The sequence below is a fragment of the Ixodes scapularis genome, unplaced genomic scaffold (genome assembly GCF_016920785.2).
Source record: "Ixodes scapularis isolate PalLabHiFi unplaced genomic scaffold, ASM1692078v2 PGA_scaffold12__126_contigs__length_90152505, whole genome shotgun sequence".
Classification (NCBI taxonomy): domain Eukaryota; kingdom Metazoa; phylum Arthropoda; class Arachnida; order Ixodida; family Ixodidae; genus Ixodes; species Ixodes scapularis.
The window spans coordinates 82,529,415-82,544,264 of record NW_024609838.1 but is presented as its reverse complement, the minus strand read 5'-3'; the positions used below and the strand labels follow the sequence as shown (position 1 = coordinate 82,544,264).

The following is a 14,850-nucleotide window of genomic DNA, read 5'->3' as shown; positions in this document are numbered from 1 at the left end:
CATTCGATGGTTCTTCCTTCGTGAATGTAAGGCCTGACGAACAAGCGGAAAAAAAAAACAGCTGTAATGCTATCTGGAGAAGTTCGAGCAGGATGAATGATTAGGTAATCGTCTACAAATCTGAAAACACGGCAGCCAGGCGCGGAGATGTCCAGTTGTGCTTTTATAGCTCTGTCAACGAATAAAAGGAATAATTCACTGAGAACAGGGGCGAGACATGAACCGATGCAAACTCCCTTTTTTTGGCGGTAGATCCCTTTCTCATGTTCGACTAAGGTGGACTGGAGATATAGATGAATCAGGTCCACGAATCCAGCAACGGAGACACCGGAGGAATTCTGAAAATCCACAGCTCCGTGCTCAAAGATGGCGTCGGAGATTGAGGCAAGCAAAGCGGTAGGATCTAGATTGAAATACATGTCTTCTATGTCAAGTGAAAAAATAGAGTGGGGCAAGGAGAAGAAATGTTGGGAACTGATGACAGAGATGAGTTCTATTGAGTTAGACACTCTAAAGGGTTGAGGGAGGTGGATGCAGGACAGATGCTTTTGTAGAAAGAGCCCGAGCTGCTTCTGCCAACAACCTTTCTCCGACACAATACTTCGGAGGGGTACTCCGGTCTTATGTGTTTTTGCAGTAAAGAAAACTGAAAGGTACTGCTTCGCTGGACTACTAATGGCGGTTTTTAGGGACGACAGATTCAAAGACGAGCAGAGTTGTTTAGCTCTTGACCTGAGGGTCCCAGACGGTCGCGATTTCAGTTTGAGAAAGTTCTTTGAAAGGACAGCGTTCACCTTATCTCCAAAATCTCCCTCTTCTAACACAACAAACACACCCGTCTTATCGGATTCTAACAGCTTTAGGTGTTCTTGACGAAGCTCTTCAACAGCGGTGAGTAGAGAGATCTTGCCTGGCTTGGGGGGTGGGTGGAAGCACACGGCGCGGATGGCGGAGCCGAGGAAATCTTGCCTCTGTGGTTCTGGGATGGCGGCGGCGACTTGATGAACTGAGGCGAGTTGATCAACCTTCTTAGTGGGAAGGTCTGGGGCGAACTTGGGGCCTTTGGAGAGCAATTCCATGGTGTCAGACGAGATAGCAGTTTTGCACAACAGGACTGGCGGTTCAAACTTCGTCTCGTTCAGCTCACGGCAGGAGGCAGTCACTCCAGCAATCACTTCTTTCCATGAAGCTTCAAGGAGGCGAGAAGCTGCGTCGACGATGAACAGGTACGAAGGATGCGAGCGGAAGCCAGCGCCAAACAAGTTCGTCATGCGGCTGGGAAGGACCCTCCCCAGAAGGTGGAGCTCTAGGGATATTTCTTTCCTCGATATCTGCATGATGCGGTAGCTGGAGGACCAGTTGTTACAGTGGAATCCAAGGACGGAGGCCACTCCAGGATGAGGGAGGTTCTTGCGTAGGTGCAGACCGAGCGAGCGGAGCCTTAGACGGAGCAAACTCATTCTTGAGATGAAGCAAGCAGCCTCGAAGAAGGAAGCCGGGTTGAAGATCAGTGGCTCGCAGTTTGGACTGGCACAGTACATAGCTCAGAAAAATAGGTATGCTTGGTAGAAGAGCGTGTTGGTTTAAGTCATGGATGAAGAAAGAATAAACAATTAAAACAGGGACAACACAACCACATCTTTCAACTAGCAACAGACGAGTAAACTTTCAACAGCGAGCAGCCGACTATACCCAGTAGGAGTAGGGGAGAGAAGGGGGAGAGAAGGAAAGATAAAACACGCGAAGTGCAAGTCAGGGTGGTAGGGTTATCTCGGATTTTAAAAATTCAACCTCAGTTTTCGTCAGCAGGAGGGAAGGGTTTGACACGTTGTGTTTTGCTGTGGTCATGGCGAATGATTCTATTGGCGAATTCGCGTGGTCAATAGTCGGCAACTTATTTTGCCGGAAAGCCGGCAATAGTGTTCGCGTGGTCAGTTTCCGGCCGGCGCGCACCGTTCGGGTGGTGGTTCTCCGGCAAGCACCGGCAACTTTCCGGCGCTTTTTCCGCCCGAGCTCTGAACGGCCGGGCGAGTGGGCGCCAGACTGTATCCGGTGTCTTCACTTCCGAAATGAGAGAGAAGGTCGGTGAGAAAAAAATGAACGAAAGAACGAAACTGATCTGAAGTAACTTTAGCAGCCGCTACGAAAGTCAATCCAAGTCGCTGGGACATGAGTGACGGCGGCGACAGGCTCTCGCTAGCGGTGTCCCGCGTGCAAGAGGCGAAGTAAACTGCCACCATCTGGCGTTTCGTGTTCGGGTGGCGAGGGTCACGTGGTGTGCCGCCGGCGCGTTTCTGGTTGCCGGTTCCGCCGGCTCGTTCTCGCCGGCAACTGACCACCCGAATTCGCCATAAGATTTCCCTGCCGAATCTACTGTCATGCCCCCCAAGGATTTTTGTGTCATCAAAGAGGGAGATGACACAAAAATCCTTGGGGGGCATGACAGTAGATTCGGCAGGGAAATCATAGAATCATTCGCCATGACCACAGCAAAACACAACGTGTCAAACCCTTCCCTCCTGCTGACGAAAACTGAGGTTGAATTTTTAAAATCCGAGATAACCCTACCACCCTGACTTGCACTTCGCGTGTTTTATCTTTTCTTCTCTCCCCCTTCTCTCCCCTACTCCTACTGGGTATAGTCGGCTGCTCGCTGTTGAAAGTTTACTCGTCTGTTGCTAGTTGAAAGATGTGGTTGTGTTGTCCCTGTTTTAATTGTTTATTCTTTCTTCATCCATGACTTAAACCAACACGCTCTTCTACCAAGCATATTATTTCCGGCTTCTGGTTGGCCCCATTCGAATTTGTGATGACGCACTGCAACACGCTCAGCCCGCTTTCGGCCAATGGCGCTCCTCATTCGTCTCCTTTACTTCCCAACGAATGGCCAAACTCTCTACATTTACGGCTCTGCGACAGCCAATCGCGAATGATCGCTTCCGCGCGCGAATCGCACACAGTCGAAAATCAGTCCGCCGTTGATTGTTGTTGTTAATAACAACAACAACAACAACAACATAATAATAATAATAATAATAATAATAATAATAATAATAATAATAATCTTGAATGAGTCAGGAGAGCCGCAGCTCCGCGGAAAGGCGACAGCCCGCACCACAGAGACGCGCGCGGTGCCCCGATTTCCGTCCGATTCTCTGTCCCTTTTTTTGTATCATGCGGTTTTTTTTGAGCTTAAAAATGTTTTGTGCCAAGCTCACTTTTTTTTTTTGTTTTTTGTATTGCGCATACGTGATCGCTTGCGTGTCTTGATCAACCGCAGTAAATTGGTTACCAATGATCCGTGGTTTTCTATTTATTTTTTTTAGGTATGAGAAGTTTATGCTTGGAAAGTATTATCTGTTAGACTGATAATTTATTTGTTTAAATAATAACCATGCCTCATTAATTCTCCTCGGCAAAGCATTAAAACGATAAAAAAAAATTATTACGAAGCTCGGAAGTGATCCTTTAATATGGACACCTGGCATTATGGACGAAATTTTCGGGGACCAAACCTTCGCGAATTCTAATTCTAAACAGAATTAGCATAATCCCGTCATGGGCCACGCGACTGAACCAGGGTGTGTCGATATTTCGTCAAATGTGACCAGTCTCGAAAAAGGTCTGTCTCAGGCCGAAACGTCGACGAACTTTACGAATAATATGTTTTAAAAACTCTAATAACCGTCTGAAGTGCGTCTTCTGCCATATATACTTTTCGTCATCCTGCGCTACGCTTTTTTTTTTTCTTTTTTTCTTTTTTTCTCTCTCTCTCCTATATATACTTTTTTTTTGTCATGGAATAAATGCTGTGTTACGGCATCTGCTATCGGTACGCCACAAAGTCGTCTAACGTATTAACAAAGCCATCCTGTGCTGCGTGCATGCGTGACGGTCCGCTGTTGCGGGCGCTTCGTGCATACTAGGTGACAACTCGTCACGCAACGACGAGCCTGATGCTGTTTCAGGAGCTCCACGAACCGCCGAAATCGCTCTTCTTGGCGCAACATTCGCGAAAGAGGTGACTCCTTCCTCCAAAAAGAGATTACTGAAGAGCGCAGTCAGACTGCCCATACACAATGTCCATTGCAGACGTCAAATATCACACGCATGTTTGCTCCCAACATGTCTGGAAGACGTGTGCAGACAGCTTTTGTACCACCAATGTTCACACGAGGAAGAAACACCCCTCAGTGTCATGTAGACTGTCTTTTGTATTAGCAGTGTTTAACACATTCCAAAAGTTAGGCGATCTAATTGCGGCGAGGGTAAAAAGTGAGTAGTCTGACAGTTTCGAAACTGCCGCGCCAAACGTTGTTTACCCCCTGTCGCGGGATAAATCCTATAGTAAGCTGTGCAACATTCCTGTGCCGAGTCGGGCAAAAAGCGCGTGGCGAGAACTCGCTCAAAAATGGTCCCCACTTACGTGAATGAGTGTGACAAGTGCTGTGCCGCAAACACCCGAAGCAGACGACAAGACGGGTCGGAGCAGACGACGCGTTTACGCGAGTGCTTCCAAGCACGACGGATGCCGCCGGTGCCTTCTCATCGCGATGGAAATGACGTAACTCGGTCTAAAAGCAGACGCGGCGGCCAAAACAACGCGCTGTCACGAGCGGCCGCTCGCTACCAGACAGCTCTTTTTCACGAGCAAGCGAGCGTTCTAAAATGCGTCAAATTTCTTTTAATATTTGAAAAGGCTTTCTACTAAGGAGATTTCTGACTAGAAGCTGGTTGAGAGTGGCTGTTTGAGGAGTAAACAAGTTAGCTGAATTTGAGACATGCTGTGTCTGTTCCTTCAACTTTTTTTCCCTTTTCTTCACCACAGTCTCGAGTGGTCAGCGACATGATTAGGCGCCCCCAGCTCATCTGCAACATACAACGCGCGATGACGAAGCAGCCAAGCTCGCCTCGTCATTGCTCGAGGTCGGGGGGGGGGGGGGGGGGGGGGGGGGGGGGGGTGGAGAGAGAGGGGAGGGGTAGGGGGAGGGGGGGAGGGAGGGAACAAACGCACGTGCGGGCATTTCAGGGGTAAACAAACCTTCCTCGTTCAAACAAACTGACAAGGTGCGCAAGGAGCAGACGGACTTGTATGCCGTCCGCACCGCGTTTTCTTGTTTTTTTTTTTTTTTTTGCTGAGTCAGCGTGCGTGGCTTGACTCGCTGCTGTCTGCATGCCTCAGCTTTTGTTCCCACGCTCTTCTTGTACGTCGCTGTAGTTGTTGACATCTTTCCTGCGTGTTTTTTTGCAGGTCGGGAAGAGAAAGTTAAGCGGATCCGCAACCTTACGGGATTCTGGTGAGTCGATCATGCCGTCTTGTCTGACTCGAGATACGGCGCCAGATAATAACGCGTGCATTTTTTTTTATTTTTTTATGCGTGCGCAACACTTCATCGACTAGCGATGGGCCGCGAAGCCCGGCCACGTAGTTAAAGGGCAACTCCGCTTCATTTTTGGTTTTGAAAAAACAATGCAGTCCTCTTCAGTATCGCCTAGGAAGACCACACGTCAAATATTACGACGCAGTTCTGTCTAAATGCTTCTTAAACGGTCCGGCAAACTTTGCAACTCGCCAAGTTGCCGAAATCGGCTGGCTCGAGCGGGCGAATTCAGGCGCAACCAACAGCGCAGTCAAGGCTACGGCAAGGGCGGAGCCAACATTGAGCTAAACGTCATCACCATGGCCCCCTTTTGCTTGTTTTTACTTCTCCGATCGAGCGTAGCGCATGACGTCAGCAACGTTGCCTCTCGGCGCTCAGCGGTGTCCACGTGATTGGCGTACGCGCCTGCGCAGCGCGCTTCTTGGGAGCAGACCAACCGCCCGTCGTGGTCCCGCCGTTACCGCCGTCTTCCGCGTCACAACCACCGTCGTCGTCTCACCGTTTGTGATTATTGCCTCTCGGAGTTTCGTCCACACTATGGACACCACATGCGCAGAGTCTCAGACTTATGCCGCAGTTGTGCAGACATCATCAAATGCCGTAGACACCAAAACGTGGCGAAGAGTGCGATGCAGACGACACTCCCGCCTGCCGCACGCGGCACACCCGCCCCCATCCCGCCAGTCGTTGGGCCGAGGATCACGTGACATCTCGTACCACGTGATGGCCATGTACTTGGCGGCCCGAGGCCAATGTTGCCGGACGGAGCCGAAGTTTCGGTTTCGATTTCCGCTCGTGTTTAAAATTAGATTTAAAAATATATATCCCATTTTTCGCGAAGCAAACGACGTAGTGTCTTTTACTAGGGCTTTTTAATTCGAAATCACTCATTATCCCGTCGGAATTGAGCGGAGTTGCCCTTTAACAAATCCGGCATGTGGGATGAATGAAAAAAGCAAGGAGTTACAACCTGGAACTAGTAATTAAAAGAATATAGAAAGGACGAACCAAGAATTAGACCTGTAACTCTCAAGTTTTGAACAGACCCCCTGGCGAGAAACATTAGATATTTTTAGGTATTGCCTTATGAATAGTACAATAGGGATTGTAGCGTCCCGCCTTCAGCTCCTGCATTGTTTTCTGATATAAAAATTTAGGTTCGCCATCCCTTTAAAAATATCTAATGAAAGTATGGAAGAATTTACATAATGTATGAATAATGATGACGCTTGATAAAAAAAAAGAAGTGATTTAGGGAGCGATTAAGCGCATACTAAAACCACATTCATATATTAAAACCGTGCAACTACCAGTGATTTATTGGAAATTAATTCCAGTATTATGTTAGGCCCTGCGAGTTTGTTTAGTAAGACTGGGAGGCTATATGTAATGGACTCATTCCCATCAAACTGTTCTACAAAATGAGATGTTACACTTTTCTGTTTTTCTTGTGTTTTACTTTGCAGAGTTTTATTCTCAGTTTGAGCAAATTAAGCACATTTTTGTTATTATTTTTATTTACCGATTTATATAGCGATAAAAGTCTAAATTTGTAAAGGGCAGTTATTGTTAGTACTTTAAAGTCGGTAAAATAATTGCTGGTGTGGGCATACCACAAGACATTTAAAATTGTATGTACAGCCCCCTAAGCGAGCGTCAGGGTATAAAGCTGGTTTGGGTTTTCGTTTGTTTTTATTTTCATGTTAATTGCTCCGGGTAAGTCACCTTTTGAGTTTTGACTGTTTAAGCAATTAAGTGTTCTTTGGCATCATGTTCATTTTGTATTTGCCCGTCCCCCACTATAATGCCCTCGCGGGCGCTGTGGGCTTATTTCAATAAATAAATAAATAAAAGAAGGTTATATTAAGCTGTTGTGCCCCACAGTGAAAGATGATATTTTAACTTGGGTAATGCAAAAATATTGTACAATGTGTTTTTTTTTAATGCAAAAGCATTAACTGTCTCATGGAGCGAGCTGACATTATCAGCTTTGAAACCACGCCAAATGGCTCTTAAATCCTTCTCCAAGTCAGGCCAGCTCCCATTGGCCGGTTAGCCACGGCACCTTTTATCCGCTTCGATCTTATTGGCTAGCGTGTGTCGACCAGGCTCCCATTCGCCGGACACACAGCGCCATGGGGTGGCCGGTCGTAGAAACTGATGCTGCGCGTCTGTTTCAACGATTGGCCACCCCATGACGCTGTGTGTCTGTCAGCGTGCCAACACACGGAGAGCAAGTACGATGTACGTGCTTTCACATTCACAACTGAAAAGAAATGCTTAGGTGTACCTCAATCCTTTTTTTTTTTTCCGTTAGTTGGCAGAAGTGCCATCAAACTATTCTCTCTGTTAAGTTTGGTTTGAACATGATTTATGTGATGTTTCCATGTTAAATACTGAAAATAAGAAACACCAAGCGTCTTTACAATGGTAACAATTTCAGTTTGGTTTGTATACAGCTAGGTAGAGGATAGTAGCAACATTTAATGGTTTGTTTTGAGGTTGAAATATGATAACCTTAATCTTGTTTATGTATGGATATGTACAAATGATGATTACAAATAGCCATAACCTAAACTCAACTATATTTAACTTCTTATATATCCACTGCATCTGGCACATACTAGTACCCCCTTGACTGCACCGGCCGTCACGGCCATTACATTTATACGGCAATACCCATAAAAAAATGGCCTCGTGGGGTCCTTTGTATTTGTATTTTCACTTTTGTCTTTGTGCAGTAGTCATAGACAATGTCACGTCTGCATTTCTTGTTCTCTACACAAATATACTTCTCAAAGGGGTGTAGAAATTTTTATATTTCATATTTTGACGCAACACTGGGACTCGTAAAGCTTATCTCATTTTGGTCGTGAATATCTGAATAAAACTTGCTTCTTTTATTTTATTTACCAAATTTTTATCTTAAAAGGGCACTAACGAGGTTTCCGAGATAGTTTATCTATGGTCATTACTCAATATATGTCCTCTAAGCATTCTAAAAAAACCAAGACTAGATTAATACAGATCAAACTTCCCTATTAAAAATAAAATCAAAGATTGCAGCATGCCCATTTTTCTGCAGTTTGGCGCAGAAACCAGGGATGCCAACGCATGTGCGACAGCCAATCGCGAGCTATCAGCTCGCGCACAACAAGAGGACCGACCAATGGCACATTGATTTTTAAACGTGCGCGATTTTCATGCAGGAAGCAATCGCTCGCGATTCGCTGTCGCACCTTCGATGGCGCCCTTTGGCGTTTGCGCAGGATCGTAGAAAAAGGCCATGTCGTGATATCAGTCTAGTTGCGGGTTTTCTAGAATGCCTGGAGCCCATAGGTTGAGTTACGAACAGAAATAGATGATCTCGGAAACCACGCAAGTGCCCCTTTAATGTTTGGCAAGTAAATTGGACGTTGATCAAACATCTGTCAAATGTACCGTAGGCCGCAGTGTTTCTTTTTTGTTTTTCAAAGTGGAGGTGTCCTGTACTTTAAATGCTTCCATGTTTGTGCCAGGATTCTGGGGCTGTGCAACAACTATGCCTACGTGGTGATGCTGAGTGCTGCATTCGACATCCTGAACAAGGAGCTAGGACCTCACAATGTGAGTGTGACCGTATCCCTCAAAACCTACCGAGCAATAACATTTTAGTCGTGGCCACAGTTCCCTCCTCCTGGCACTTACGGTCGGCAGGGTGTGGCGTGGCGAGGATTCGTCTACAAAGGACGCGGATGTAAGGAAGCGGTCGTTGGAGTACGTTCGTAATACTGGTGCATGTAAATCACGACGGTAGTATCAAGGCTGGTAGAAAGACGTTTGAAAGGAACCTCCTTGAAGCCTAAAGCCGCGGCGACGCTGCCGATGCATCGTACAGAAGACAACCCACTGGCATTGCCTGAGGCGTGTTCGTTGACGATCACATTGGTCGTACAAATAGCGTCTGCGGACATGTTCAAAGCATGTGTAAAGCAAACATGCTTCAAACATCCTTGCGGTGTGTCTACAGATAATGGACCTTTTTGCAGTAAGCTTCTGCGCATGCGCACACCCTCTCCCCGAACTCGCTTCTCGCCATCGCCATTTTCGGAGGGCAGGACCGACATTGTTGTCACCTGTCTGCACATATTTTGTCCTTTTCAGTGATATCGTTTGTTTTAAGCATGGGTGATACCGAGCATGAAGAGCAGTGAAGACTGATATAACGGCATGATGCAAATGTGTTCTGACGGGCGGAGGCACGTTTCACTGCCCTTCGTTTGTAGTTCACAGACGGCCCCCCAGGTGGCTCTCGTTACTAAAAAAATGTTCGTTCTGTCGTCGTGTCTGCAGCGAATGCCGTGTCGTTTGTGCAATGTTTGATTGGTGCGACTGCACCTTTAGGGTGGCCGCTGTCATTTTGCCACGAGTCCTAGCTTCAGCGTGGTACTTGGATAACTCGTGCTGGTCTGTAGACTGTGCCCCTTTCTGCCCTAGTAAGGTTTTCTGCCTCATGAGTCGCTGCTCGCGGTACGTGGAGAAATGCTTTTGAGAAATCAAATAGCTAGTCTTAAAGGCAAAACTCGGGAAACACTCTGTAAGTCTGGTCTATAGAAGTTTGGGGTACATATTACCTGCATATTTAAAAAGAAATCATTTTGATGCAAGTAATGGTTGGAACTTGCTGAGTTAGGTGATATAACTACTCCTCACGTCCCCATGGATACCCTTAAGACACTAATCTGAAAGGCAAACCTTTTAACCTTAAGTCTCCTTTATGAGAAATCTGCGGGTCATGTTCATAGCTGTGAAAGAAGATGCCACACAAAGGTCAAGTTTATAAATTAATCCTTCAAAGAGTTACATAACAGTACATCAAATAAATGCTGCTCCCATTGACAAAAACCACCTAGTTTAGAAGCAGCAGTGATAATGATAGTGTCACGCAGTTGTGGAACAAAATTACCGAAATGATGGAATCTTTAATAAAGACTAAAATGTGAGACAAAGTATGCTTTTGCATGCATTTAGGTTAAATATACTCCAGCTTTCGATAACAAAATATGAAAATGCAGAATGTAAGTTTACAGCCACATTTCTTACAAAATTTCAGTATAGAAACTCCAAGAACTGGCTCCACACATCAATCTATTATCAAGTGATAGTTATCCTGAACTGAGATTCAATGGCAAAATCTGAAAGTGAGATAGGCGCATTTGTAAGTTTTAGGAGTTTCAATTTAGATGGTACCTGCGCGTTGAAAATAAATAATTAAAAAAAAAATGGCACAGGAATGAAAATTTTTATTCGTTGGATCTGAAAGCTGATAAGGCTCCTCGTTAAATTCATGACTTTTAAAACAAATTGCTATTTCGAGGTAGTGACAGGCAGTGGTGTCCTACGGTGACGTCTCGTGCACGTCGATCGCCGCGTATGCATTTTCAGCAGTGCTGGCGCATGTGCCAGTCATCGATGCTGTCGATTGGAACGCAAGGAAAAGCGGCAAACCCATTTTGAACGCCTGGCGAGATTATGGGGGACGTACTGATCGCTCTTTACAGAATGTGCAATGCTTCAAACACTCTTTAGACGGTCCGCAAAAGTCGGTTTCTCAACTTATTACGCCATGATTTACTAGTACAGAAGTGTAATCTATGGCAGCATTTGCATAAGATGCCATAACGGTGCTCGCTGGCTGTATCTGCCGCCGACAGACGGCGCAAGGTCACACACGTGAGGATGCAGTGCCTCATTGGATAGTCTCCATACAAAAAATGGAGAGCTCTGAGAGATCTAAATATGTTTCTCTTTTGTATTTAGTTCAATAAAAAAATTATTGTGCTTTGAAAATTATACACTACAAGGACACGCGCCGCGCTGAAGGAAGCGTAGTCAAAACTCTACGATGAGCTCGGCGTCGGAGCCTCCTCGGCTCTTTGGACATGTGTTGGCAGCACTTCGCAAACTGCACGTGCCGTCTGCAAATGCCGCCGTAGATTGCCCTAAACAGGTTCTTCTTTTTTCTCGTTTGAACGAGGTAAGTTTATTCGTTGACTTTTTCACCCAAAGCTTCCACCTTCTAGCCACAGGTATGTAGTAAGTCACGGCACGATGCATTGAGAAACCAATTTTTGTGGAGTGTCTAAAGTGCACTGGAAGTGCTAGTGCACGTGGTGTAGTTTTCCCATACCCTGTCACAGGTTCAAAAAAGCAGGATGAGGTCCTCTCGTTGTCTTCTTGCCTCCTCTCCAACATCGACCCTGCTAAAGTGAGGGGAGGGCGGTCCTGGTGGTGTCGCTGCAGCAGTGGTGGATATGGTGAACACCTGTTCTGCTGCAGGTATCTCTCCAGGGGCTCTAAGCTGGACACTCATCTAGAAAGTCGGCGAGATTTCTGACGGTTGTGATTAGCCAGCACCAAGGTCAAGTGCAGCGCTGGCCAATCTTAGCGGTCAGAATTCTTGCCAACATTCTCACAAAACGTCCAGCTTAGGGCCCCAGCTCGACAATCCACGGAAACTTAGGCAGTCGGTAGTTGGGTTGTCGCAGCGACGGCGACACTCTCATACGCTTTTACTTTTTGCCGGAACCTGTACTACCGACCCTGAGGATTGCGATACTCGACATCATGACACTCCGGCTTTTGTGATGTCGTTTGTTACAACTTCGGGACCACTTGTGATGTCTGGGTGGGATAGGTCCCTAAACACACCGGTCGAAGACGTTTTCCGGGCACCGTATTAATGTGACGAAAAGTCTCCAGGCCAGAGGCATCTGTGGTTTGTAACGGAACTTGGTGGACGCTCCGCTTTGGGCACGAGCTTTCTGCCTTTGAAAATGCTTCGTCGCACACGCGGCCAAAGCCTGGCAGAAGGCAACGAGTGCATGCTGGAAGCGATGCTTCTAGTAGGTTCTCAACCCGGTAGTGAGCATAAGTACTGTGGCTTTGGTTAAATCTTAGTGCAACGTTGGCTGCATAGGTTTCCATGTGGTCTTTCTTCAAGAAGTACAGGTCCAGGAATTTAAAGTGCTGATGTAGCCAAGATGTTTTTTTTTTAACTTAATTTATTATGGAGAGGTATTTTTATGGTTGGTGTGTTCAAAGAAGCTGGGTACTCTGAAGGCAATTTAGTGCAATACTTGTTCATCTTTGAAATTTATTACAATGTATTATGGTGTCATCCACTCCATTCGGTGTAATGAATTATAAAATCTGTGCACAGATAGTGTAAAGCAGGAGTTGGGAACCCACAGCCTGCGAGCCGGCACGACACCAGAAGAGGACCCTCCTCTTCCCCTTCCTCACACAGACTCAAAGACCACGCAGCAGTTTTGATTTCAAATGGGGTTAGACAGGAACAAAAAGCACCTCCAATGTGGAGTGCAAGTTCGTCTGCTTCTTGCACGGAGGTTAATTGCGATGATGTCAGAACGCCGAACTCTTATTGGCTGATTGAAAAAATAGTGGGTAGACCTTGAGGCATCTAGCACTGAGGTCTACCTACTATCCTTTCAATCAGTCAGTTAGAACTCAGTGTTGTTCTGACATCACCAGAACTACTGCGCAAGAAGGAGACGACTTGCTCTCCGCATTGGCATTGTCCAGCATCCCCATATTTGGGCAGAGAACATCTTCACTTCCTCTTTGCCTTTTCGTTGTCTGCAATCTCCTCCCTACTTCACGACTTGATGTGATGACCTGGTCCGCGGCTGCAAAAGGTTGCCGACCCCTGGTGTAATAAAACCTTTGTTTGATTGAAGAGTGAATTGTTTTGCACAGGCTTGTCACTGGTGGGTCAATACCAAATGGCCTTTGGGCAGCGTTACAGCTTTTATAAGATAATCACTTTTTGTTGAGAATCATATTTTATTACTCTGTTTGACGTTAACCCCATATCTTTGGTCTTGCCGATGTCATGTATGTAGTCTTCATCTAATGGGATTCACCTAGCAATTAGGCTTATGCATCTGTGTTTGTGTAGCAAAAAGGGATGAAGCTTTTTCTTGGCAAATATCTAGTATAATAGCTTGTTCCTGCCTTACTTTTTCTTTATTGCCACTTTTGTTTTTGCTTGTGTTTTCTGTATTGTGTGCTCTCTAGGAAAGACCCGTGTGATGGTTTTTGAACATATGAAAATAAGGGTTATTATATGTCACATTATAATTTCCTCTTAATTTGCCAGGTGACTTCGGAGGCCCACCCAGCCAACACCACAAGATGCAACCCAACATCCACGGGCGTAAGCACATCTTGAGAATCTTCCTAATCCTCTAGCCATAGACTGGTTTGTAAAATTCCAGAATGCCAGTCAGAGTGTGGAAACCAATGGAACCCCATGCTACTCTGAAGAAATTTTCCGTGGAAAGGGTTGCTGCATTAAGCACAGATTATGAGCTGTACTCTCTCCATCAGAAAGTGAAACAGAAAATATGTAAAAACATGCACGCATATTCTGTAAGCGACACTTGCCTATGAGCAACCTCGGGCATTTATCTTTTATATTCCTGTGTGCCATCATTGTGTGCTTCTGCGTAAGATGGCAATGAACACATATTTTTGTAATTACATTTTTTTTTATGTGAACCGCCGGGGCGTAAGAATTCCTGGAGTATTTTAAATAAAATATAAAATAAAAGCAAACTTGGGCTGTCTACTTGTAGGAACAAACCTGAAATTGTTTAGGAATTTAAGGAAAACATTATGCAAGTTGAGGAAGTCTGTACAAATCTATGAGAGTGAGAGTAAATATGGTTGTTTTATTTGCTAAACAAAGATGGCCATAAAAACGAAAAAAAAAAAAGGAAGGATTCACAAAGTTTCGAAAACAGCTAGCCCAATATTATGCCGCGAGAGTCAGTGGAAGCTTGATATTACTATGGTCCCCATCCCTCCCTGCAACATTATTATAATTATTATTATTATTACCCATGCGTAGACTTACCAATAGGCAGGTGCTTAGGGCAACAAAACCTTTTGGTCGACAAATTGGGGAGATTTGCTAGAATGGCCCACGCCAATCCTTTTCAAGCTAACTGCAGTACAGGCATGCAGGGACGGCACCAAGGGAAGGGGTGGGGGGGGGGGGGGGGTGCAAGCATCGCCCCTAGAATTTTACCTGCCACCTGAAAAGAAATGAGCATTACATAAGCAGAATCAGTTTTAAGGCCCCTTCATACCGGACATTTGTCTTGTAACAGGCTTGAGCTGAGCTAGTTGGTTCATAGTTCACTTAAGGCCACAGACGCTTATCCTCTTAATCGCCACCATCACCTGCCGAGCAAGACTGTTATCAAGGTGTATCAAAAAGAAGATCCTCGTGGATGAGGTACAGCAATGCTTTGGGATATTTGAACCCTCTCAGGGACATGCCCAGCGAGTCTCGAAAATCCTCAGGTCAGAATCGTGGCGCCAAGTACGCTTACTCACAGATTTCCTGCGAGTGAAATGTCTCAGCTATAACATATTCCTCAACCAAATGACGAAGACAAGA

At 45.7% G+C, this 14,850-nt stretch overlaps 2 protein-coding genes across 3 annotated transcripts in view; one reads left to right on the top strand and one right to left on the bottom strand.

Moving 5' to 3' along the window:
• The window catches only part of LOC8025508, a 177,722-nt gene extending 173,177 nt beyond the window's left edge, over positions 1–4,545 (bottom strand). For both annotated transcript variants that reach the window (XM_040217573.3, XM_040503546.2), the window contains exon 1: positions 4,427–4,545. The gene's annotated coding sequence lies outside the window, so the exon portion shown is untranslated. The remainder of the gene's footprint in view (positions 1–4,426) is intronic.
• Positions 1–14,850, top strand: part of LOC8052000 (battenin) — a 69,501-nt gene that overhangs the window by 15,761 nt on the left and 38,890 nt on the right. Inside the window, exons 2-4 of the mRNA XM_029980015.4 lie at positions 5,252–5,297; positions 8,900–8,987; positions 13,543–13,599. Coding sequence (XP_029835875.2) covers positions 5,252–5,297; positions 8,900–8,987; positions 13,543–13,599 — 191 coding nt within the window. The remainder of the gene's footprint in view (positions 1–5,251; positions 5,298–8,899; positions 8,988–13,542; positions 13,600–14,850) is intronic.